The sequence below is a fragment of the Squalius cephalus genome (assembly GCF_949319135.1).
Source record: "Squalius cephalus genome assembly, chromosome: 14".
In the NCBI taxonomy this organism is placed as follows: domain Eukaryota; kingdom Metazoa; phylum Chordata; class Actinopteri; order Cypriniformes; family Leuciscidae; genus Squalius; species Squalius cephalus.
The window spans coordinates 27,328,980-27,356,344 of NC_137135.1; the positions used below are offsets into that span (position 1 = coordinate 27,328,980).

Consider the following 27,365-nt stretch of genomic DNA (forward strand, 5'->3'; position numbering starts at 1 on the left):
ACATTTTTGGGGTAAGAATACAACAAAATATATGCTTCATATATTGAATTTTCAATATACTGTATCAGACATTCTTTCCCTTTTTTGTACACATGAAAAACAAAACATAAAAAGCAATGGAAACCACAAAGCGATAAATGCACAGAAAGGAAATTATTTTAAAAAGTCTGAGATAACAGAAAAAAATTAAGATTTAAATGTCCTTCAGAAAACAGTTTCTTTTAAACTGTACAAAAACAAAAACACTTCCTGGTACAAAATATAAAAAATAAATCATATTTACACAAAGCACAATCAATTACTTTTAGTAATGACTTAGGAGAAAAAAGCAGACCTAAGGCTGCTTGTTTTATTTATCATTAACTACCGCAAAAGGTACATCTATGCACAGATTCTTTTATGATCCAAATTACCAGGTGATCAAAACGAGCATCTTGGCTGTTTCTCTTCACCCATGACTTGCTCTCAAACTTTAGCACCAAGTGAGGTTCGTTCCTACAGCATTACAGCACAGATGGCCGGCTATAACGAAGCATGATTTTGAATTGATTATTATAAGAAAAAGAAAGAAAAAAGGCCTTCCAAAATCTAATCCAGATTTGAGGCTACACATGGTGGTTATAGTGTAGGGAGTGAACAAGCGTCTCAGCTGTAGTGCTGGTTTCATCTGTTTCACAGAAGACAGCCAGTCTTTACGTCACTCATTTCATTTGTATCTGTGTCACAAGTGTTGATGTCGGTTCCTGTGAGTGCAGTGACATTTGATGTTTGCTCAGCTCTGTGTGGTCGTGGGGTTTGTCTGTGTGCTCGGCGTGTTCCCTGCAGCACTGTTAACTGTCTGATCCAAGGAAACCTCAGGAGATTCAACCTTAATTATAGTCACATCCTGTAAAGACATTGCTGGCTGTACGTTCGGCACCATGGTCACCCCTGGCTGCGAGGTCACCACGGTTACAGGAGCGGTGGAGGTGGATGTGGTGATGTTGGAGGGGATGGCGAGCTTCAAGACTTGGGTGTTGCTGGTAGGCACGGTGACGGGGGAGAACGTGCTCAGAGTGATGGGAGTGCCGGGTTTTCCGGGCATGGTGGGAAGGGTGATGAGCTGCAAGGTGATTCTTTCACCGCTTTGCCCCTGAGCAGGCACTAGCGTTGGCACGGCCTGAAGAACCATTTTGCCAGCGCTGTTACCTCCAGTGACGGAGTTGGGCATGGAGAGGATGGAAGAGCGGACGGAGGGTGAGTTAACAGTTACTGTTGAGAATTTCTGACCCTGTGTCGTCATGAGAACAGGAACCTGCATGGCCAGCCTCATTGTCCTGGAAACAAACAACAACAAAAAAACATTGTGATAGGTGTGCTTGTAAACAGTAAGGCCCTACTATTAGCAGTTGAAAGGTTCAAATTTAGACATTTTGATACCATACCCAGGGGCTGTTGCTGTGTTTTCTGGTGACTGTTGCACGGTCATAAAGGCATCTTGTCCTGAGGATAGATTGATGATTTTAGATACAGCAGCAGAGGGAGAGACCGGCGTCCCTTTGCCTTTCAGATTGCTGCGATTGGAGGCGGCTGGGGTTTCTCTCTTTCCCTCGTCAATGCTGTCGTCCATATTGTCATCATCTATGAAAACAATGTCTTTGGGCATCTCCTTAAACTGGTACACAAGTCTTTGGCCTTCCACTTTTGATAAAATGCCCCGTTGGTAGTAATACCTACAACACACACACAAAATAAAATAAAAAATTCAAGACAAGACTGCTGGAACATTTTCTGTTCACTGGTAACATTGAATAAATAAATCTAAAACAACAGACAAAACATTACCTAAGCGCTCTCCCCATTGTCTCATAGTTCATGTCAGGTTTATTCTTATGTCTGCCCCATAATTTAGACACCGCTTTGGAGTCCACAAGCTTGAATATGCCCTTCTCCTTCTGAGTCCACTTAATGTACTTGGGACAGGTTTCCTTGTCCTGCAGAAGGTCCAACAGGAACTCCCACAGGTAAGTAGTTGAGCCTGTAAGACTCAGACTTAAAATTTGTGGCACCAGGAAAAAATATTCTCTTGCATATTTGGGCAGAAACACTCACCCTTGCTGTCTTTTGATTTCCTCTTATAGACCAGATCCAAAGAACCATCACAGCAATTTCGTGGAGTTCTGGGTTTTCGTCCTGCTGGTGAAGATCACACAAAACAAATGAATCTCTTCTAGACAATTACAGTTTTCAATTGTAATTAAGAAATTGAGCTGAAAGTGCACTTTACGCACTTTAACACTTCAAATGCAAAGTACTAGAGTACGCAGCAATAAACAAAAACTGGCATTAATTTCCCAACGTTGCTATAGTTAATTGTCTTAAAGGGGTAATAGCAAACTGTGGTTCACCTCTCTTCTTCTTCTTCAGTAAATCTGCCTCCTGCAGGACAACAGATTCCATTTCCTCAGTTCTCACTTCCACCTCCATCTCAGACAAAAGCTCCTCTGCAGAGAAAGAGAGACAAATGTGATTTATAGATGTGTTAAGTAGTAATTTGTTAAGTTAGGACAGCACAAAAAGCCTAAGAACAAATAAGATATGAGGTACATGTAACCATGAACATGCTTTAATCACACACCTGTACTGCGATCCCCCTGCAAGCTGGATGGTGAATCCATGTGGAGCAGAGCTTCAGCTGCCTCGATAGTTTTATCATGCACTGAGACCTCCACTAAGAAAGAGGGAAAAAGTTTTCTGTTTTACAAGCTTGTCAATAAAAAAAAAAAAGCAGATTCTGATACAAACAAACAAATAAATGCCATACATCCTATCATTTAACATGTTCTAAACAATACAAAAGCCTTTTAGAATTTAAGGTTGTAGTGTAAAAATGCTAAAAACTAATACAGATGATTTGAAATTGAGCTTGCTTTTGATTAAAATAGCATTCTTTGTTCATAAATATTCTCATGTAAATAAACTCATAAAATTGGCGGTACAGGCAAAATATATTTGCATTTCGATGTGTTCATTGGCTACACCGCAGCTTACGAATCAATCAATGCTAAGCGCTGATTGGCCAGGCGTCCTGTCACTCAACGCCTATACACTTCCGCCCTAAACTTCAACAACAAACGTATTTTTAATCAAATGTGATATATTTCACTTAGCGAAAGTCTTTAAATAGCTCTATACATCACAGAAAATAAGTCGAAACGTTATTTGTTTATAAAACCACACGGTTGCTACGTTATTGTATGCAACAATCTCAAGCAAATCTAATAAAAAACAAAAGCAGTCTATTCAAATTTCTTGCATGTCGCTTTTAATGATCAAAAAGCATAACCGCACCATTTATACTTTAAAAATATCCCGCAACAAAACTGTTTATTATCGTCTGCGTTAATCTACAATCAAAACAATAAAGAACAGAACCGTTAGCTGATTTAAACAATCAGATAGCACACATATTAAACTGCTAATATTAAAACATTTTTAGCTCCACGCTTTACCACAAAACCCTATTAAACAGTAAATCATGTTATAAAAAATACATCAGATAACGTGGCCAAGACGCAAAAAAGAAAACAAACGCATTTCCTGGTTTCTGACAACCACCATCAATCCTCTAATAAATCATAACTCCAACCGACTTTAAACAAACATTAATAAATACACACAACACAAATGCCACATATTACTCTACGAACACAAAATAAAAGTGTCGCTAAAACGAAATAGCAAGAAATTATTTAATATTACTTAAACTTGGCGCACGGGATAACGACAGCTCTTCACTTCCTGGTTGTCAAGCGCTTTTGCATCCTTCACTTTAGCAAGAGTCCAGCGCTCATTACCTTAAATCACGTGATACACTATTGTGATGAGTTTTATTTTTTTATCATCATTATTGTTTATAAGCTTTGCAGAGTAAATCGAACTGGTGTTCAGATACATTGTGAAACGGAGTAGTCTTACCAGCTGCTGCAGACTTCTAGACATGAAAATTACTAATAATATCTGCACCATGTATCTCTTCATCTCCGGTTACAAAGACTAAACTGCCTTTCTACGCTCCCTTTCTGCTTTTTAAAAAAAGTCAATACTATACTGGGCAGCTAATATTGTATTTCGTATCCCTGAGCACAGAAAATATATTATAAAATCCTTATTTACATCCAGCTTAATGTTTGTGCAATCTAGCCTTCCTTTTTTTCCTACACAAATTCTTCTTTGTGAAGCAAAAGCTTTGTTTTTTTCCCTTCTAATTTGTGTCTTTTATAACTTTTACAAAACCACCACAAGATGTCTCTCTTTAGCTGTTCCTGCTGTTGAAAGAAAACTGGAAAAAGATTAAGACTACTAAAAAAACAATAGGTACATTTGGGAAATCAATCTAAAATTACCAGTCCATGCAATCATATTTTTCTGGGTTTTCAGAATTAGGTCTATTGTTCAGTTAGGCAAAAAACAAGACCACCTTTTAAGTTTTGACCCTCAGATTGGTCTTCCAAGCAGATATATAACAACATTTTCCTTCCATGGAAATATGATCCTCTGTAAACTGTGGAAATATTGCTCACCTGCTCCCATCTCCTGCAACTCAGTCTCCACAACTTGTTCCTCAGCCACATCCTGCACCAGGTAGGTATTCTGATCGTCATAGACGAGCACCTGTGCAGCGTAGCACTGCTCCAAATCGGCACTATTCACCTGCTCCACTATCACTGCAGGACAGTGCTTTTCTCCGTCAAGCTCCACTCCATCAGGACAAACCTCCTGGCAAAAAAAAGACAACAATAAACACCTTGAGTTGCCTTAAAATGCCTATTTTTAATGTGCATGTTACGCTTTAAGCCAGAGACACACCAGGCCGACGATTGGACGTTTTTGAGTGACAGCCAACTTGTGTTCTGCACCGTTGGCTCTAGTCGGACGCCGTCTGGGTTTTTTTAGGCCGATTCAGCCTGTAGAATCGGTGTCGGGCCATCAGTGAGAGAGAGAACTCTGATTGGCTGTTCAGTTTAGTGAATGAGTCAGTGCACGAGAATAATAGCAAAACAGCGAGCAAAGAAGTCAAGACGGTATAGACAGAAGGCTGTTGTAATTTTACATCATCTTACCTGAGTGTTCCTGGGCGAATATTTTAATAATAACATGAGATAGAAATACAGAAAGTGATCAGCATGATTTATATTCAAAACGGTGAGCACACGCTGCTTTTTTTGCAGTTTGAGCATCTGCAGCCTGAAGTTCAGGGCCTGTTTCCCCTTTTAAATGACGAATATAAACAAATATATCAGCAGAAATAGACATATCTCCTTTACACACAGGCGCAGAGCACACGGGCTAGCTGACAGTCAGCTGTAGTGTGTTAAAGTGCAGATTTTTTGCCCCAATGCAAGGCGGCAACAGTCGGCTTTCATCAGCGCTGGTTCTTTGGCGTCAGTTTGGTGTGCCCCTACCTTAAATCGCAATTCTAATATGAGTGTGCAGACTTCACCTGCTGTGCTTCCTCATCTCCAGTGACATACTCCAATATATTCCCTCCTCCATCTACTATCACCACAGAGGTCATGACTCATTCCTCTGTGTCAGAACCGAACTTATCCACTGTGCCTCTGCTGATGACCTTGAGTGATGTCACAGCCTGAGAAAAGAAAACAGCCATTAGTGAATGCAGTATGCAACATTGTGAAATTAAAATGAACAAAGCTCCCAAAGGCATTTGCCCTTTTCAATCATGTGATAACTTTGGTTATTAAGCCATGTCCGGCTATCTTATTATGCCTTTTCAGTTGGCATGGGAAAAAAAGACCATATTATTCTTACGAAGATCACGAGCAGAGCTTTAGCCTTAAAAAAAAAACACACGCACACATGCAGAAGCAAAACAAGAAAACAGAAGAGGCCTGTATCCTGTTGGCATCCTGTTCTATGTCCCCTTTGCTTATCCCACATAAAACACTCTAAAATTGAAGAGAGAACTAAGATGATTACTAACTATGAATGACCAAAGTTACTTCAGCAAACCCCTCACCTTACACAAAAGTGAAAATGTAATGTTAATCTGGTTCTTCGTGAGGCTTCTTAAGAATAACTGTTTTAAACTGTACGCATCAATAGGAATCAAGCAAAACTGCAAAATAGGCAAAGGCGACAATAGATTAATCAGAGAGGAAACGTTTACATTAAACTTCCTGCTTAGTGTACGGCTTAATTTTGCTGGTCTGTGTTATCCTTTATCACAGTTTTCCGTCAAGCATGACAACTCTGAGTCTCTGACACTTGACTGATAGACACTGACAGACTAAATGCGCGCCAGGGGGGCTGCTATTACTGTCATTAAAACAGCGCTAACATTCTCCATATTGTATCAACTGATTTATCAACAAGGAGGTGCCAAAATGTAAATAATAATCGTTTAAAGAAAAAACAATACAAACAAATGATGAACTTTTACAAAAACTGTATCTAACACGAATAATTAGATCGGTAAACAAACAGCTAAATCAAACTACCAACCTTCTGATGAAGTCTAAACGAATTAACTTTAACATCTAATGTATGTATTGATGAAAAAATATGAAATTTCTCACCGTTTGTGGTGATTTCTTGTCGCTTGGTGAACCTCAAGACAGTCGAATACACCCTGTCATAAGGTTAGCATGCTAACCTTGCTAATGACAGATTGACTGGCTGATGTTGAAGCTGGTCAACTTGCGCGAACTGCTCGCTGATAAAGCGCACGCATGCAGGCGATAGACAAATGTCTATTTAGTCGATGTAAAATACAAAAAGTATGAGTTTTGGCAGACTGCGTTACTGTAGTAGGTAATGTTTTGCGTAGCTGGTTTCGGGCCTCCCGTTAGCAGGATCTGACTGACGAACTGCGCACTGTGCGCAGCAACCCTAAGTGACGTCACATACACCCTTGTCAGGTGGAGCGCGCGCTTAAATTATAATAAATAAATATAGTGACCATGACACGAGTTAACTATACAATCACACCAAATAATATCACAATAATATGTTTAAGTCAGTGTGCAGATGATATGTAATACAATAATGTAGGCTAGTACAGTACGTGTCGTCTCATATTGTTATAGGAAAATAATGACAAATGTTTTGTTGAATTGCACTACTTGAAAAAAAAATACATTGCATTAACCCTGCATGCATCTTTATGGGCTGAAATACAACATGGTTATATATTTAAGCAGTGAATATTTAAATTCAAAACATTTCACACACGTTTTCATTAATAAAAATTCAATAATCCATATTCACCTTTCAGATTTCACTTCCAAAATATTCATCCCGTTTAAAAATACAACCTATAATATTCGACAGGCAATTTTCGGTCCATTTTATTTCGCTTTACAAATTCGCTTCCACAAATTCAGTGGTTCAAATTCGACAGAAAATTCAACATTTCATATCCGGGAACGGCAGGAATATCAGTAGATTGTCGATTGATAATCTCCAAAACTGTTAGTCGACCTCACCCAGTGGGGATGTAGGCTATACTAGATATTGGAACAGGTAAGAGGACTCTTATGTCCGCTTACGGAAAATATGAACGTAACGGGCAAAGTTTCACGCTGAGCGATTCCCAGTGAAATACTGGCATAAAGGTAGCTTGACACTGGATATTCTATATTTCGCACATTTATGACTCGTTTCCACCGAGCGGTATGGCACGGTACAGTACAGTAGGCTACAGTACGCAATTATGGTAATCTACTGAAATTCCAGGAAGTCACATTTTGAACGTCGAATTCAAACCACTGAATTTGTGGAAGCGAATTTGTAAAGCGAAATAAAATGGACCAAAAATTGCCTGTCGAATTTTATAGGTTGTATTTTTAAACTAAATTAATATTTTGGAAGTGAAATCTGAAAGGTCAATATGGATGATTGAATTTGTATTAATGAAAACGTGTGAAATGTTTTGAATTGAAATATTCACAGTTTAAATATACAACCATGTTGAATTTCAGCCCATAAAAATGCAAGCCCTAAAAATACAATGCATTAAAATGCATGCAGGGTTAATGCAATGCATATTTTTTTCAAGTAGTGCAATTCAACAAGCTTTTTTGTTTCAAAAACATTTGTCATTATTTTACTTCCATACTAATTATATTTCAAACAATGCAGCACAGCCTTACATTGTGGCTTTGATACCTTCAAAATATATATTATTGTTATTGGAAAAGCAATCACAGTGCTGTCGCTTATACAAATTCTTATAACTGTCCTCGAAGATCCTTGTCCTGAATTTACCAAAATTGGGTCTTTCTCAGATCCAACATATTAACAGAACTGTACAGTGCCTCTTAATCTTAGTCACACACAATCACACTAAAATGTGTTTTAACCCTTTATTTTTCTTTGATATACAGGAACAGTACATTCACAGTTTAAAAACCCCAGTACAGGGCCTACAGTGAAAGTGAAACCTCAAAACGGCACAAGAATATTACATCCCTAAACCTTAAAACAAAGACAAAAGAACCTGTGAACACACCCTTTATGATACGGAAACATACTTCACATTATTCCCTCACATTCACATTATTAAGTTGTAATGTTACTCATAATACTCAAGGTCCCTTTTCAAACATGTAAAGAAATAAAAGACAAAACTGTTACCTGTTAGGGCAATTGTTAAGTATCTTTTCGTGTATTTATCTGACCTTAATTTCCCTTGTGGATCAATTTAGTACGTCTATCTATCAGTCTAAAATTTGAATGAGAGGAGATTAGCATATAATCAAATCAAATGAGAATCAAATATGATACTGAATGTATCATAGAAAGTGTAACTTTGGCATAACAGGTTTGGGGACATTGCTTTTGACACAACAAGGAAATAACTTTATTATGCACTTGTCAAGCAACAGGTTTTATAATCACTGGTGTGATGTTGATGATGATGACGACTGACTGACTCTGATGGATCAATACAACAAACTAAGAGAGAAGAGGAAAACAAAGACAAAGGATGCAGCAGTGTGATTTGCCTTTTGGCCTTTAGAAATTAATTATGGAATTGGCATATGGCATATGACTTGACATGGCATAATATTTTATTGATTATTTTGAGAAATGCAATCCGTTTGTCAGTTGTTTTCGGACCTAGTCATTAGGGCTGTCACCTTTTATTCGATATTCGAATATGCATTCGAACATGACGTGAAGTATCCGTAATCGAACTATAAATAAACTATTCGGTTTTTAAAGTGCTATGTGTAGCGCATTTTTTACAGACTATGATTAGACCGTTTGTTTTTGATTTTATTGTTTGCCATCTCATCCAGTAGCGGGCGCTCTAAACGTATTGTAGAGTAGGCCCATGACCAAATCAAGCGAATAATAGCCAAAAGCCACCCTGTTTTGAAAATGGAAGATAACGCACAGAACGGCCAGCCTGAGCGGACAATTCTACCCCAACTCATCTAAAAAGTAGTGTCTGGAAATATTTTGGGTTCTACACCGTAGATGGTAAAGTATCGTATTTTCCGGTATTATTTATCAAAATTAATTCATACTGACTGACATGAACCAAGAGAAAACATTACCGTCTACAGCCGCGAGAGTAGGATACATGCGACTCCTGTAGCCTACCCCTGAAAAAATTCACTGAAAACAACTGAAAAACTGTTAACTGAAACATTAACCTAAAGAAAACTGAGAAAGCCTGAACACAAACAAAATGCCCCCAAAAAGAAAAAATATCTCCATGTTTTCGGTGCTGATGCGGTGGTGACGCGTTCATGTAACGCAGGGATGGGCAACTTCGGTCCTGGAGGGCCACTGTCCTACAGACTTTAGCTTCAACCCTAATCAAACACACCTGAACAAGCTAATCAAGGTCCTCAGGATTACTAGAAAATTACAGGCAGGTGATTTTTTTCAGGGTTGGAGCTAAACTCTGTAGGACAGTGGCCCTCCAGGACCGAAGTTGCCCATCCCTGATGTAACATGTAAGGGTGGCGCTGCCAATAAAGCACCTAAAAGCTGTCACAAAGAACCGGCAAAAGTAATGACTATGAATATGTCAAATATAGCAAGGAGACATTTTAATTTTTTACTAATAAGCAAGTGTTTTCTGTGTCAGTGTCGGCTGCAAAGATGAAGTTGACGATGCTGACTCGCGATCTTCGCAGTAGTGAATGCGCCAGAGAGAAATGCACATTTCATACGGATTACATAAGCAGAGAACAGTCTGTTTTCTTTTGTTTTGAATTGTTCTGTTTAAAAGTAGACATTTCAAGCTTTCTATATATGTCTCAGGTCTGTGAGGCAAGTAGGCTACCTTATACGCTGAGTTTTGCTTCATTTATGAGACGAGCTCCAGGTTCACGCGTCGGCGCCGTTGACGCTCGTAGTAGGGGCTCGAATATATTCGAATACATTGCTTGATATTTGATACCCGTTCTAATTAGATTTTTCTCAAAAGTGACAGCCCTACTAGTCATATCACATTGTAAATACAAGCTGGTTACGAATACTGGTTACTGGAAATGTGTAAAAAGAACACTGTCATTTTAAGCTGAGGTAGAAAGGTACAAATCAAATTTAGTGTAAGTTCATAAATAATGCAAATGGAAAAATAGCATAGATTGAAGATAGAGGACAACCTGAAGTTTAACCAGAAAACTGGTGGCCAGCATGCAGGTATGGCAGTGTTTGTGGTAAATTTGTAGCCTTGCTGGTATAGTAACTATTGACACTGCAATTCATACTAATGCGAGGTTTGAGGTAGGGTTAACTATAGTATAGGCTTCAATGTGCAGTTGACTCAAAAAGAGTAGAGTTCCATTTATAAAGGCTAAAAAGATTGGTCACAGCATTTAATGCATAATTATAATTGTCAAGAAACCTGTATCTCTCATATCAGAGAGGAGTGAATGTTCACATTAAGTAACCATGTTTCAGTGGAAAGAGAGGTGTACTTCAGAGTGGGAAGGTAACAGCATTCTGGGTCCGGTGTTAGGATTACTGAAATTGTTGGTGGGCTCAATGTGGACGCAGGCAATAGGGAAGTGGGAAGGCACATCACTAATTCTTTATCAGGGAACCGGTTTACTATCCCAGGACATCTGACTCTACTTAACTGAGAAAAAGACAAAAGAAACCGAAAATTGTCATGTCAATGTACACTATCATTCAAAATCTTGGGATTGAAAAGATCTTAAAAAGTTAAGTCTTTTTATTTGATCAAAAACACAGTAAGAACCATAATATTGTTACAGTTTAAAATAACTGTCTTCCATTTCAATATATTTAATAAAATTAAATTTATTTCTGTGATGGCAAATCTGAATTTACTCCAATCTTTAGTGTCACATGATCCTTCAGAAATCATACCAATATGCTAATTTGGTGCTCAAGAAACATTTCTTCTTATTATCAATTTTGAAAACAATTGTGCTGCTTAATGTTTTTTTTTAATACTGGTTCATTTTATTTAAGATTTTTTTGTTTACTAGAAAGTTCACAATTTTAGCACTTGTTTGAATTAAAAATGTGTCACTTTTGATCACTTGTAATGCATTTTTGCTGAATAAATTGGATATCTATAAAAAATCTTACTGACCCAAACATTTGAACACACACAGAAAGTATAAAAAAAAGATTTCCACAAAACGTTACCTTTTTTAGTTGCTGCTAATACATCTGCACTTTAAGCAAATGGCGCTTGCCCTATGAATGAAATAAAAGAGTAACATTTAGATCATAAAAAGGAGATTACAATGTGTATCATGAGCATTCATTAAAAATACATTGGATGTCTTCAAATACTATATAAAAAACTTTGTATTCACCGCTTTCTCTTTTGAATCACTATTCAGCTAGTTTCAGGTCAAGTTTTGGTTAAACTACATTTTTGCTATCATCATGATTTAGTTAACTAGTTTACTCAGCATTGCATGGTTAAACCAGATTACCTGTTACCTGACCCGATGGCTCTTCGCCATCATCAGGGGCTGGGATGATTCTGCCAGTCATGGGGGACACACCAAGCACCAGGGGCTTCTTTTCTGTTTTGGGACCTCCCTCCAAGACAACCACTATGAAGTCTCGTTTGGGGTCTTCCAAAGCATCAGGTGCACTTGATGTTTCAGCTGGAGAAACCTCCTCTGCCACCACTGTGCTCACAACATCTGGTTCAGCCACTCTTTCTGTAACATCCACAACCGGACTTGCTGCTTCTTCCTCAACCACACGTACTGAAATCTCCACAACTGCACTTTCTGCAATCACCTCTGAACATGCTGCTGCCTTCACTTCCTCACCTTCTTGTGCTTCTAGGACGACTGCAGGAACGACCTCTTCTGCTACTGTGGCTGCAGGTGTTTCCTCGGGTTCTTCAGTTACCAAGAAAACTGGCACCTCTTCTGGAACAGGTGCTACATGCATCTCTGGTATCGGTTCAACTGGTGCCTCTTCTGTCACTGGGTCAACCAGTACTTCCTCTTCTATCACAGGGACATCAGATGCCTCTTCTGAGGATACTGGTGAATCAACTGGTGTCTCCTCTGCTGCTGGAGCCTCTTCAATCACTTCAGTAACCGGTGGCTCCTCTACAACTGGGGAAACTGGTGCTTCTTCTACCACTGGAGCAACAAATACTTCTACTACTGGTGAATCAACTGGTGTCTCCTCTGCTGCTGGAGTCTCTTCTACCACTGCAGTAACAGGTGGCTCCTCTACAACTGGGGAAACTGGTGCTTCTTCTACCACTGGAGCAACAAATACTTCTGCTACTGGTGAATCAACTGGTGTCTCCTCTGCTGCTGGAGCCTCTTCAACCACTGCAGTAACAGGTGGCTCCTCTACAACTGGGGAAACTTGTGCTTCTTCTGTCACTGGAGCAACAGACACTTCCTCTGCTACAGCAGCATCTGGTGCCTCTTCTGCTACTAGTGACACTGGTTCCTCTTCCATCACTGGAGCAACGGGTGCCAGCTCTGTTATTGGTTCACTTTCCACATTATCTGTTGAAGGCATCTCAGTGGGCTTCTCTGATACAGCTTCAACTGGTACGTCTTCTACAGCTACAGACACCACAGGAAGAACATCGACCACAGAAGCAGCAGCCAGCTCTACTGTTTCTGCATCTACTGGGCTGACCGACTCTGACGGAGCCACTGCAAGACACAATCAAGCCATCCAATAATCATACAAAAAAACAGACATCAGATGTTTGAGGTGACAAAATAATTATTTAGAGCATTTAGTTTAAAAATATTTTTTTATAAATAATTATATTGCATTGTGTGTAGTTTAAAACAGCAGATGGATCTAGATGCAGACACAATGGGAAAGATAGAAGTGAGACTACTAAAAGTAGAGTGCAGAGGTTCATCCTCACTACAGTAGAGATAGATCTAACAGCACGGATCTGTACAGTCAAGTACATTAATATATGATCTATGGTGTGTATATTTCACAGAATGTAAGAGATTTTCAACAAGAATCATAATGCGTGTAAACACCATGCAGCTCCATTTAGGAGTTATTAAAACATGCAGTACATGAAGAGGCTTTACTGCCAAATATCACCTAGAAAAGGACACACCACAAGTTTGATCACCACAAAAATGAAGATATGAAATTTTTGAATTTAGGGATGATATCATAGACTATAATGTACAGCATCAGGACACCAATGATCTTTACACTAAATTCAGCTTTTTAAAACATTACTTTTAAAATAGAGGATGAACTTGCCAATGTTTAACGTGTAATATTTCAGTTTGTAAATGGAGTTTTCAGAAAAAATTAAACACAGAGAATATCTTTTTGATATTTATCCATAATTTTATTAAATAGCCTCGAAATCCCTTATTCATTTTTAATACACGAATGCATTTTTTCCAAGAAAACGAGCAATTTCATTGAATCACATACATACTTGAGCTCCTTGGTAAGTTACTGAGTTCCTTGTCAGATCAGTCATACAGAGGAATATAAAGGGAAAACTAATACAGAAACACAGCTGGCCTAGTTGCTAGGGAGCAAAAGACTCACAGATTTCACAATATCAACTGGCGTGTACCAACTAAGTGATATCTGGCAGAGAAGCACATGTTTGGACAAATCCAAAGATCAACAACTGCACTGTTAAAGTTATTACAGAATAAATAACAACATAGAGCAGTACATTTGCAGCTTTTCTGTGTCTTTGCGTGCAGTTGTGCCTCAAAGAAGAGGAAAGGCAGGATAGAAGTTAAAAGTGACAGGAGGCTGGCTCAGATTTTTAGAGGTTGAGAAGACAGAGAGTGAAACTGAGTGTAAGAAACAAGAACAGAGTAGATAGTCTAAAGTGTGTCCACTGGAATGTTTGGTCACAGATGTAACAGAAAGCAGCAACTTTGGATTCTCACAGTGGTTTCAACAGATATCATTATATAAGTTCATTAATATAATTTAAATATTCCAGCAAACTCCAGGAATATAATGAAAATATACACAATCAGCTGTGTGCTGTTTAGTGGGATTACATTATTGCACCGCAAGGATCAAATCCTGTTCTATAACTCGCCAATGGAAACAGAGGAAGTACAGTACGATGACGACTATACAGTCAATCACATGCACTATCATTCAGTTAATGTCACTGAGCTCCTTACAACTTCAGTTAATGACTAAAGAATCTAATTGGAAGGGAGGAAAACTGAGGATAGATGGAGACCTGCAGGTCTGCAATAAAATCTAGCAAGTCTCTAAAATTGTTCAAGTGTCATGTTTTGTTCTTTCTTGAGATTTAAAGATGACATGTTCGGATTAAGTGAGACGGTGACCATTTTGCTATATAGGACATTTAAATCTTCTGTTTCTTGTGTGTGTAGGTGAGTGTTTGAGTACCCATGAGCCATTCAGGCTTCTGTATTAGTAGCCTCAGCTACTGCCTCCTCTTGGGAGGCTTCTGGCGTACCGTTGCTCTCTGACACCGTCTCTTCAGCTTGAATGACCGGAGTAACAACAGCCTCAGCTGCTGCCTCTACTTCCTCTGCAACCTTCTGCACTTCCTCTGCCACCGCTGCCACCTCCTCTGCCGTCTCAGCAACAACCCCCGCCACCTCAGCAACCACCTCTGCAGTCTCGGCGACCATCTCGGCAACCTCTTCCACAACGGTCTCGAGGGTTCCCGTCTCCTCTCCAGTGGCTGTTTCCAGCAAGACCTCAGGAGCTTCAGCAGCTACATCCTCCTCAGCTGCGCTCTCTACGCTTTCTGCCACCTCTGCTTCCTCTGCGCCAGCTTCTTCTAAACAGACAACAAAGAAGGAAAAATTAAGCATCAAGCTACGTTTCCATTTCTTTTAGCATTCTTCTAGTTTATTTTGAATCTCACATAGAAATGACCAGGTCATATTTATCCCCAAAATAAAAATAAAAGGATATGAAATTATATTTTGCCTAAAGAAAATGAAACCTATTTTAAGACTATTGAGATTGTTTTACATTTTTTTATGACAATTAAGAATATTTTGCAAACAAAATATCAAGAAAATAAGATTCATTTTTATTTTTGTATTTATCATTACGGTAGAGTAATTCAAATCATCATGTCCAGACACAATGATTTTTTCTTAATCTATATTAAAAAATGTTACATTAAATTAATTAATTTCAATTAATACTACCATGATATGTCTTTACAAATTAGATAATTGCATTTTTTCTCAATGTATAATTTATATAATAAATAATAATTACTTAAATATTAAATAAGAAAATTCTTACATTACTAAAAAAAAATTAATAATATTTTCCTTAGGTAATTAGTTGCAATTAGCACAATTTTCAATACAGATTTTTCATTTATGAATATAGAGAAGTAATAGAGCTTGAAAAAATAGCAATACCTAGACATTAATACCTGGACATTTATTGACAGTTTTTGTAAGGTGGTCCTATAATTCGCAATATCTATGATGACTTCCATATATTAATAAATGAAAGATCTGTGTTGAGAATTATACTAATTGCAACTAATTACTCAAGGAAAATTAAACTTTTTAATATTAATAATTTTTAGTAACGTGAGAAAATTTTTATTATTTAAATAATTATTTAATTATAAAAATAATTATGATAAAAAAAGTAATTATTTAATATGTAAGTAAAGTATATCACTGTAGTATAAATTGAACTGAATTTAATTTATGCTAATTTCCTAGGAACATTTGCATAGCTAAGAACATTTACTTTGTCACCATGCCTTTCTCACGCGCACAACATCCATCTTACCAACCTGGAAATACCTCATCAGAAGGGTATACAAGGAATATAAATCCAGCTTTGTCAAAATCACTCACAACATAAATCACTGAAGGCAGCATGCAAAACCCAAGAATGAGGAGGGAGGGTGTAAAGAGAAATTGAACAGAAAAAATAAGGAGAAAGGGGCTAGGAGGACAAGTGAGGAGAAGGAATACAAAGATGGCTGAGCCTTACCATCTCTTCAAAGCTACTCAGTACCAGCAACTCTGTGAATTCCAGCAGCACAGAATGACCAACCAAAGGACTTTGTTGTGCGTGTTTAATAAGTTAACCCACAGAGGGAAGCTTTCTTTTACATGTCTTTCAACAATTTCTACTGTATTACACCACAATACACATTTTAAATAAGGGTTTCTAAGTCAATGGAAGGAAGAGGAACTTAACAAGATAAATAGCAGGACTCATAATGACAATAACTCAGGAGAGAATCATCCAAAAAGTCCTGACTGAAGACTATAGGTGCCCAGCCCCGACTGTCCAAATTAGTTTACTCTGGAAAGAGTCAGAACAAAGACACAGTTAGGAAAGTAAGGAAAGAGATTAGTTAAGAGTTTTGAGTTCGCTGTTCAATATCATGATTTCATAGTTCTGTTTTGGCATTTGAAAGACTGTAGTATGTGTATGTGACCACAGTAGCAGAAGACCACTGTGCTTAGTGCTATTGGCTGGCAAGTCTTTCTAGACTGGACTGCAGTGAGTAATAGAGGATCACAGGTAAATAAGTAGGGAAAGAGGGTCGTGAGAGAGAATGGGAGTGCACAGGGGTGCAGACGGATCATATAAATGGTTTATTCAAGAGGAGAGTGACACAGTGTCAAAGAGAACGATACCCAGTTCTGATTAACAGGCTTTCTGACAAATAGGATCAGGGGATCAGGTGGGTTAGAAGGGTAGGACATGAGAACAACAACTCAATCCAATCTCAACGACACCAAGAAAAAATATGCAGCACTTCATCAAAACCAATAAATAAGGCTTCCTCTGCCTTTTTAGCTCACTTTTCTGGTTTTCTATTTGAAGTTTGTTGAACTGATGAAGTTCTAGGCTCTCAAAAAAAAAGGATTTTGTTTTTGCAGTTTAGCTATGAGATAATCTACCCATATCTGCCCATTGTAGTGCCATTATAGGACATTTGTAAAACTGAAAAATTAAGTTGATCCTACTTGGCATAGAGCAAATATTAATCAGATCAGGTCATAATCTATGTGCCAAGAATATAATCTTTGTCCAGTGTTTTGCTGCCAATAAGATATCAGGATCGATTTAACGGGAGGAGACGAGGGCGCTAGGGGGGCGACATAATTTAGTTACCCTCTGAGTCTGACCCTCGGAAACCAAGGCTATAATACATTTCCAGATTACTCATAAATAACTCCCAAACATACTTGTTATGCAGCAGTTCAGACCATGCAAGTTAAAGCACAAGTTGGTTTTAGCAAAACATACTAAATGGATCCCACTGGTTTTAAGACAAACAGATGTGTTACATAGACATTTAAGTCAATTTAAATATCAAAGTTATTTATTATGGTACATCATGGAGACATTATGATAAAAAAAGATCACATATAAACTCACCATCACCATTCTCGCCACCTAAAAAGAACAACAAAAACATGAAATGTTACATTTTAATCTGAAATCTGAACCCTGAAGCTGCTGTATAAAGCTTTCTGTCAACAGTCACTTATTCATATTAGACCGCGTAACACATTATGTCCTCTTATTTAAAATACTTGAATGAGAGAGTGTTTTATTGCTGCTGTCATTTAGATAAGACTGTTTAATAGTGCTTTGGATCAGACGCAGGAGTGTTAGAGAAGCTTGGATATGATACAATTATTCAATGTGGTGGAAGTGGTTTTGGCAAGACTGAAATGTGTACTAAGAGGGCAACATGTCTTTTGTTGTGGTTGTAATTATGTGTTGGAAGGGCTGCAATGAATTATTTATTGGCATCTGGTAGATCTTGTGGATACGTGCAGTAGATAAGGTGACAATTAAGATCAGCAATCCTGATGCCACTGAGAATTAAACTTTTAGGGTTACTATCAGTGATGTGTGAAAAGCATTGGTTTTCATTTAATATCTGCAACAAAATGCCAAAGATTTTGCCTGTATCTTTCACCTTCACATTTCACTATAAACTTCACAGACATGAGAAGGCTACACAATCAGTTTTCAACTTTCTGTAACCAGATAAATCATATCCATTCATGCACCCTAGATTTAAAACTACTCATTTGAATACTAAAAGTGACATTGGCTGAAGTTACAATGCTGAAAGCAGAACTGACACTGTGAAAACAAAACCAGACTTACTCTTGGGAGGCCATGGTTTGGGTTTCCACTCAGACTTGGGACGAGCATTAATTTCAGAAACACGGTCAGCAAAGCGTTCTTTGTCTGTTACAACTGTTTTGTAAACCTATCATAGAATTCAAAAAGATATTAATTCAACAAATTTATGATCTGACATCAATCTATATCAATGGTTTGAGCTTTAACCATACTTACATATGCCAAGGAACCGGCGAAGGCTCCACCACAGAGGACGGCGTACAGTATATTCTCGCCGGAGCCACCAGGAACCGATGACATGAGCCTCCGTGGAACCACTGCATAGAGAACAGAGGAGTAAGGGAACGATTTTGGATCAACATATTAGTTGAGGCAACGATTACGGTCTCATTTCGACAGCTGTGTCCTCCGCAGGCTGCATTTGTCGGCCACATTTCTCTAACTCTCTCTCTCTCTCTAATAGAGTTTTAATAGTGTAGGCTAATAGAACTAAAATATTATTTGTATTTAAGAGTTAATGTTTTAGTTAAAGTGCCTGGCACAGAGATTGACCTCCATGGCAGTAATATGGAGGTCCTGAGCTGCTTCCTGCACAGTAGGTCACTGCCTGATCGGATTCCTGTCAATGGTTTTAGGTACCTATAAATATGCCTGTCAGCATTCATCTGGATTTTTAAACATTAACTGCATCAGAAATCACATACTTCCCTACTAATTGGCGAAAAACTGTATGTGACAAAAGTAGCATGTCCGAATTCACAGTATAAAAGAGAAGGCAAAAAGTACCCGGATGACCCACTTCTTCCGATGAGATTCTGAAGTGTGCATACGACACTTTACTATCCCATGAGGCCACAGGAGAGGATTTGTGAATGGCAGTGACAACTGACGCTGACAGGACGCACGCATCCATTGTTTTATTGCATTTCCATGACTTTAAATTCAGTAACTCTCTATATAGAAGTTGATCTCCAACAGTTATGTTTATATAACATATGTATTGGTCAATGACTATTCAAAATGTATAAAGAGAATTATGCATTATTTGTCTATTTTCTTACATAGATAATTGTTTAATAACCAAATATATAAGAATGACTATCTTAGTACAGACAGTTCCTTGTCCTTAAAAAGTTTGAGGTCAGGGAGCAACTTAAAAAACCATCAGTGCAGAACAATCATGATGATTGAAACACAAAGATCCTTCTGACATGGTAGAGGAGCCTTTTTTCAGGAGTCTCTTCAATATTCTCATTAAGATAATCCAGTCACTTGTGCCCAGCTAGAGTAAATGGGTTCTAGACACCTCCGTGTTATTTATACCAACTAATCTGTTAATCTTTCCTAGGAGTCAAAGGGTGAAGCAAACAGAAAGTGAGACATGCTTAGTTAGACCACTGGGAACCAACTTAAGTTTTTCAATGTAAGATGTTGATTAGGCCTGATATCTAGGTTGCCAACGGCCAATATAATACCTATATTTACATTAAACAATTTAACAACAGCAAATAAGACACAACTGCTGAAATTAAACAAACATGTAATTTCACACAATAAAGATTTTCACAATATGGTCATCTCAGTCTTATATTGACACCTAGTGGTGTGGAATCGGATGCAGTATCAAACAAAACAAAACAAAAGGCTTTCAGTTACAGATGCTATTAGAAATGCCCTGTTTGCAGAAAGTCACAATATTTTATTCTGAATGTGAGTGTCCAATACTATTTTTATTTTAACAATAGGCCTGCTATATTAAAAGGATAGTTCTCCATTTACAACATAATCATCATTTACTCACTCAACTGTTAGTTGAAAGCATGACCTGTTTTCTTAAAACATCTATCCTGCAAATCACCCTCCAAAAAAGATTAATCACAGCTTGATACTGGAACGGTTGAGCAGACAAGAATTAAAATGAAAGGCTTTAAGCAAGTGGTGTCTGACAAGTGTAGGCCTACCGTCCAGCCGTTAATGGCTATTTGAGGAGATATTTAGTGGGTAGGACAGACACTCTGATTCAATCTATGCTTATGTTGCTTTTTCAACAGATTTTCATGATGTAATATTCTTATTAACTGCATTACAAACATCCTAAACTATTTTCACATGCATTGATTCATCTAATACAGTCAAGCAACAACAAGGGCAGACAAGTGTCTTGCTTTAAGAATGTCTGCTTGTTTATTTAAACAACTAGGGTTTCCCAACAGGGGTCTATGAGCCCTCCTGGAGTACATAAAGTGGGGGGTCTGTGAGTTTAAAATGCAAGTGCTAAATTCAATACAATAATAATAAAAGCATAAATGTTTAAAAGACTAACATAGGGGTTTGTGTGACCAAAAAAAGTAGAAAACACTGAACCCTGAGGCAATCATTAATTCGGAATAGCACACCAGCGCTAGCAAACAAAAATTCTACTTGATGAAGTAGTATCTAATAAATACGTACTAGTCACAATTGGAATACATAGCTGATATCTGAATGATAGATCTCCATAGAAGTCAATGGCAAAAATGTGTGTACTACTAGTATTACTAGTAACAATGAAATGGTTCGTAGTCACTACTGAAATAAGTATCTAATAAATTAGTAATACTAATAGTATTTATTTAATAGGTACTAGTATCTACACAGAAAAAGACTTGAAACTATTTTTACTCAGAAATTTACAGAGCCCCTAAATTGACATTGAGGAGGGGAAAAATCAAATGGTAGAAAATAATAAGTCAATGCTTTTGTGATCTGTCTTAAATGTTTTGCGTTCCCCCGAGTTCTTTGCAAGAAAACGCAACGTTTTTCTGGGGAACGCAAAAAAACTAAAATAATACTAGTGCCTGATGGAATTGATACTAGTAGGATACAAATATTTTTTTGGAAATAATTGTTAGGACGGCTTGCCATAGGCTACAGAGCCACTGAGTTCCATAGGTCCGCGTGCATGAGTCTATAGCGCGACCACGTACACAATCACGTGATCTATACGTGAAACACATAACACCCTTAGAACACTGAAGGTCAAAAATCAAGCGGAGTATGAATACTTAAATCCAAAAATAAATTTCAACCGATTCCCTATTACGCAAGTTCGTGTTTCATAATCCATTTAAAGTGACGACGGAATGAATTTGACAGACATTATTCGAATCATATTCAAGAGTCCACAACTAACCTAACTTTTCACAACGTTTAAAATGCAGTGACAGTTCGTGTATTTTGAATTATAAATCTGTGCAATATGAATATTACTGCAGATTTGCAGTGCCCAAGATGGCTACATTCTTGTGTGCTTGGTGCCAGGCTGCGGTTTTCTATGTGTACATTGTGTTCCATGCAAATGACACGGCGAACATGTGTTAGTAGTAGTAGGAGGCGTGTAACCTCTGACTGGCAATAAAACTTGACAATTATCTCAAAAGCCATTTAAAAAAAAAAGTGAAGTACCTAGGTTCCGACTGACCTTCATGTCCCCTTAACCCTAAACTATGTCATCGGGCCAAACCATTGTACATCATTTGATACAAATCAGCTCAAACACATTTTCAGTGTAAACTAAAGTCGAAATGCGTGAAATAACAAAATTAGCAGATCGTGAAAGCCCAAAACACAACAAATACACTGCAAATGATATGACTAATAGATATAAACAAAACTTAACGAGACAGATAAGACGGTCCTCACCATCTCTATAGAGGTGAGCACGGTTGATGGACAGTCGTGCCAGAGGTCCACACCTCTGCCAGGATGCTCTGCACGCAAACATGGTCCAAATTGCCACTGCCAAGCGAAGAAAGCAGCGTGAGAGTCCAATGGAGGCGCAATGAATGACTGTGTGACAGTGCGGAGATACTTGGAGGGGGAGGAGTGAACTTGAGGGGAGGAGAAAACGCTCGTCGAATCCTCCCTCTTGTTGGATTCACTGGCACGATGGGCTTAAATAAATTAAGTAACATGTATTTACTCAAATGCTTTTCAACCACATGCGTATCGTCTTAATTTATGTTACAGACATTTCTTTTAAAAAATCGCAAAATCACTGGAATTTAAGTTCCACAGACTGACACCCGTTAACGGTACCCCAGCAAACACAGAACAACTCCCCTTAAAGGGATAGTTCACCCAAAAAATTAAATTAGCCCATGCCATGATTTACTCACCCTCAAGTCATCCTAGCATCCTTCTTTCAGATTAATACAATCTGAGTTATATTAAAAAATGTCCTGGCTCTTCCAAGCTTTATAACGGCAGTGAATGGCCGGTTTCTGTTTTAAGTCCATAAAAGTGCATCCACCCATGATAACAGTGCTCCACACGGCTCCGGGGGGGTTAATAAAGTCTAAAGCAGGTGTCACCAACCCTGCTCCTGGAGGGCTACTGTCCTGCAGACTTTAGGTCCAACCCTGTTCCAACACACCTGCCTGTAATTATCAAGCAACCCTGAACAGCTTGATTAGCTGGTCCAGGTGTGTTTGATTGGGGTTGGAGCTGAAATCTGCAGGACTGTAGCCCTCCAGGAGCAGGGTTGGTGACACCTGGTCTAAAGTAAAACTAAAAGACTAAAATAACTAGTTGAAAAGAAGGTTCTCTGCGCTTCTGTAATCCACAAACAATCCGGTGCAACCAGGGCAGGACAAAACGAACCAGACAAAAGGAATCGCCGGTGCAGCACAGATGTCTACTGATTAAAATATTTATTTAAGGTGCATAACAATGAATGACTAACGTTTCGATGTAAAGTTACATCTTCATCAGAGGACTCTGATGAAGATGTAACTTTACATCGAAACGTTAGTCATTCATTGTTATGCACCTTAAATAAATACTAAAATAACTAGCTTCCGGCAGACGGTCTACGCAACTCAACTTATGCCAAAAGAGTAACACTTGACGATGTATGACGTAGGATGTAGATTTGCTTCTAAAAAATTCTCATTTTAGAATAAAAAAACGAATACGTGACTGGTGTTTTGTTTTGCTCTATCCTCTGCACTTCCACCTTCGTCAATGCGTCGTGCGTCAGGTCAAGTGTTACTCTTCCACCGTAAATCGATGCGTACCGCCGTATGTCGGGAGCTAGTTATTTAATCGAAAAAGTTTTAAATATGGATTTTTTTTTTTTACACGAACGCATTGTTTCGCTTCAGAAGGCCTTTAATAAACCCCCGGAGCCGCGTGGAGCACTTTTATCATGGATGGATGCACATTTATGGACTTAAAACAGAAACATTATAAAGCTTGGAAGAGCCAGGACATTTTTTAATATAACTCTGATTGTATCCAATACCAACTAAACTACTGAAACAAGTGTTACCTGTAGTGGAAGAGCCTCTTCTCAATATTATTAACTCGTCTTTATCCTTAGGTCATGTTCCAAGAATATTCAAGTTGGCAGTTATAAAACCTCTTATTAAGAAACCACAATTAGATCATAATAACCTAGCAAATTACAGACCCATTTCAAATCTTCCATTTATGTCTAAAATACTAGAAAAAGTTGTGTCCGCTCAACTGTGCTCTTTCTTGCAAGAAAATGATATCTATGAAAAGTTTCAGTCTGGATTCAGACCGCATCATAGCACAGAAACTGCGCTCGTTAAAATCACAAATGATTTACTTTTAGCTTCTGACCAAGGCTGTATCTCAATACTAGTTTTACTTGATCTTAGTGCTGCGTTCGATACTATAGATCACACAATACTCTTAGACCGACTACAAAACTACACTGGTGTTCAGGGACAGGCATTAAGCTGGTTCAGATCATACTTATCAGACCGTTACCATTTTGTCTGCGTAAATGGGGAAAAATCGAAGATAACGTCAGTAAACTACGGTGTACCGCAAGGATCTGTGTTAGGCCCTCTACTATTCTCAATATATATGCTGCCACTTGGTAATATTATAAGAAAACATGGAATTAATTTCCACTGTTATGCTGATGACACTCAATTATATATTTCATCACGACCAGATGAAAACGCTAAATTATCTAAATTAACAGAGTGTGTTAAAGATATAAAATACTGGATGACATGTAATTTTCTGCTATTAAATTCAGATAAAACGGAGGTATTACTTATTAGTCCAAAAAACTGCCCACAAAACCTCTTACAATACAACTTTAATTTAGAAGGGTGTCCTGTTACTTTATCCTCTACAGTAAAAGACCTGGGTGTTATATTAGACCGCAACTTGTCTTTTGAAAATCATATTTCATATGTTACAAGAACAGCCTTTTTCCACCTTAGAAACATTGCTAAGCTACGTAACATGCTATCTGTTTCTGATGCAGAAAAGTTAGTTCATGCATTCATGACCTCGAGACTAGATTACTGTAATGCTTTATTAGCTGGTTGTCCTGCATCTTCAATAAACAAGCTACAGTTAGTCCAAAATGCCGCCGCTAGAGTTCTTACTAGATCAAGAAAATACGATCATATAACACCAATTCTGTCGTCTCTACATTGGTTACCTATAAAGTTCCGTATCAATTACAAAGTATTGCTACTGACCTATAAAGCCCTAAATGGTTTAGCTCCCGTGTATTTAACGGAACTTCTATCGCCCTACAATCCATCGCGCTCTTTAAGATCACTAAATTCGAGGCTTCTGGTCATTCCTAGGATATCTAAGTCCACTAAAGGAGGGAGAGCTTTTTCACATTTAGCTCCTAAACTGTGGAATGGCCTTCCTGATATTGTTCGAGGCTCAGACTCGCTGTCCCAGTTTAAAACTAGATTAAAGACGCATCTCTTCAGCCAGGCATTCACATAATACTTACATTTTATACTACAGTTGAATCAGATTGAATGCATTAATATTGCGAACAGCAGCTACGCTAATTATTTCCCATATGCTTTTCTGTTGTTATCTCGGGACGCTAGTCCCGAGGTAAATACAGATCGTCAGCTCCAGTTTGTATCCAGCCTCTCATGGAAACTACAGATTCTCCAACACCCGTGCAGAGACGACTCGACGCTGGCGATGTTTATGCCCTAAATCAATACATGATTAACTAACTGTATTTCTCTGTGTACATTTCTGAAATGCACTTTCTGTAAAGCTGCTTTGAAACAATATGTATTGTGAAAAGCGCTATACAAATACATTTGAATTGAATTGAATTGAATTCATCTGAAAGAAGAATGTTATATACACCTAGGATGGCTTGAGGGTGAGTAAATCATGGGGTAATTTTCATTTTTAGGTGAACTATCCCTTTAAGTTAGTAGGCTATATGGTTTTTGTTTATTTTCATCCCAATTCTTATCTTCCAAGAACATTCACATGGAGATTTAAGTGACAACCTAAGAATCAATACATTGTCTAATGTTTTTTTTTCAAGGTTTTATAACCGAAAACTGTTCCCAGAATGTACTATCGGTTAGCTCCTTTAGAATGTTTATTATACTATTCTGTTTAATAGTATGTCTATGTACTTAGCTGTGTGTTGAAAAGCTGTACTCTGTTACTCAATCTTAGTGCTGCATTTGAAACTATTGAACACAACATTCTTTTAAATAGACTTGAAAATTATGTTGACATTAGTGGAATTGCATTAGTCATACTTATCTGACCATTATCAGTTTGTAGCAGTAAATGAAGAGATGTCTTATCGATCAAAAGTTCAGTATGGTATACCACAAGGCTCAATACTAGGACCGTTGCTGTTCACCATGTACATGCTACCCTTACGAGATATCATTAGGAAGCATGGCATTAGTTTTCACTGTTATGCTGACGATACTCAGCTCTATATTTCTTCACACCCTGACGAAACTTACCAATTCACAAAATTAACTGAATGCATACCTGATATAAAAAACTGGATGACTAGTAATTTCCTACTACTTAATTCTGAAAAAACAGAGATTCTAATTATTGGACAAAAAACTTCCTCACGTAATAACCTAGAATACTGTCTAACACTTGATGGCTGCTCTGTCAAGTCTTCGTCGTCGGTTAGGAACCTGGGTGTGGTCTTTGATACCAATCTTTCATTTGAAAGTCACGTGTCTAGTATCTGTAAAACCGCATTTTTCCATCTTAAAAATATATCTAAATGACGTCATATGCTCTCAATGACAAATGCGAAACATTTAGTTCATGCATTCATGACATCAAGGCTAGACTATTGTAATGCTATTATGGGTGGTTGCCCTGCACGCTTAACAAACTACAGCTGGTCCAAAATGCAGCAGCTAGAGTTCTTACCAGAGCCAGGAAGTATGACCATATTAGTCCGGTTCTGTCAACACTGCATTGGTATTAAACATAATATAAATTTTAAAATATTGCTGACTACTTACAAAGCACTAAATGGTTTAGCTCCCCAGTACTTAAGCGAGCTCTTAACACATTATAATAATAATACATAAGTCTTATATAGCGCTTTCCAAGGAACTCAAAGACGCTTTACAAATGAAACAAACAAACAAAGATGAGAGTGCTATTATAGATTGTAGGCGAGCTGAAACAGCTGAGTTTTGAGCAGTTTTTTGTAGATGGTCAGTGAGTCCGAGTTTCTGATGTGGATGGGGAGTGAGTTCCAAAGGGTGGGGGTAGCGATGGCGAAGGCTCGGTCCCCAAAAGTTCGGTGCGTTGATTTGGTGATGGGTTTGAGAAGGTTTAAGTCGGCAGAGCGGAGGCGTCGGGAGGGGTGGTGGTGGTTAATTTCCTATTATCACTGTAAAGCTGCTTTGAAACAATCTATGTTGTTAAAAGCGCTATATAAATGAAGGTGACTTGACTTGACTACTGAGTAATAAAACAAGACACTGTCCAAA

At 38.1% G+C, this 27,365-nt stretch overlaps 2 protein-coding genes across 12 annotated transcripts; both read right to left on the reverse strand.

The window, feature by feature from the left end:
- Positions 1 to 730: 730 nt before the first annotated feature.
- Positions 731 to 6,897, reverse strand: elf2a (E74-like factor 2a (ets domain transcription factor)). Of its 4 annotated transcripts, none has more exons than XM_079892935.1 (9): positions 6,579 to 6,897; positions 5,483 to 5,629; positions 4,563 to 4,758; positions 2,618 to 2,710; positions 2,388 to 2,483; positions 2,092 to 2,172; positions 1,825 to 2,017; positions 1,425 to 1,712; positions 731 to 1,316 (listed from the first exon to the last, which is right to left on the reverse strand). In XM_079892935.1, the coding sequence occupies exons 2-9, from the start codon at positions 5,555 to 5,557 to the stop codon at positions 773 to 775; spliced, it is 1,566 nt and encodes a 521-aa protein (XP_079749061.1). In that variant the 5' UTR covers positions 5,558 to 5,629; positions 6,579 to 6,897; the 3' UTR covers positions 731 to 772. The 4 variants fall into 4 exon arrangements, with proteins under 4 accessions (XP_079749061.1, XP_079749060.1, XP_079749063.1 ...); XM_079892934.1 differs by having other exon boundaries at positions 2,092 to 2,175; XM_079892937.1 differs by lacking the exons at positions 4,563 to 4,758; positions 5,483 to 5,629; positions 6,579 to 6,897 and adding an exon at positions 3,742 to 3,805.
- A 1,455-nt stretch (positions 6,898 to 8,352) lies between these two features.
- Positions 8,353 to 22,536, reverse strand: mgarpa (mitochondria localized glutamic acid rich protein a). Of its 8 annotated transcripts, none has more exons than XR_013823568.1 (9): positions 22,264 to 22,536; positions 18,799 to 18,899; positions 18,604 to 18,709; positions 17,860 to 17,877; positions 14,933 to 15,262; positions 11,947 to 13,142; positions 11,644 to 11,694; positions 10,472 to 11,104; positions 8,353 to 9,136 (listed from the first exon to the last, which is right to left on the reverse strand). XR_013823568.1 is itself a non-coding variant. In XM_079893291.1 (9 exons), exons 1-8 carry the CDS (start codon positions 22,343 to 22,345, stop codon positions 11,659 to 11,661), a joined length of 1,815 nt encoding a protein of 604 aa, XP_079749417.1. In that variant the 5' UTR covers positions 22,346 to 22,535; the 3' UTR covers positions 8,353 to 11,104; positions 11,644 to 11,658. The 8 variants fall into 8 exon arrangements, 6 of the variants coding, with proteins under 6 accessions (XP_079749417.1, XP_079749416.1, XP_079749414.1 ...); XM_079893291.1 differs by having other exon boundaries at positions 8,353 to 11,104; positions 11,947 to 12,822; positions 12,877 to 13,142; positions 22,264 to 22,535; XM_079893290.1 differs by having other exon boundaries at positions 8,353 to 11,104; positions 11,952 to 13,142.
- Between the last annotated feature and the right edge of the window lie 4,829 nt (positions 22,537 to 27,365).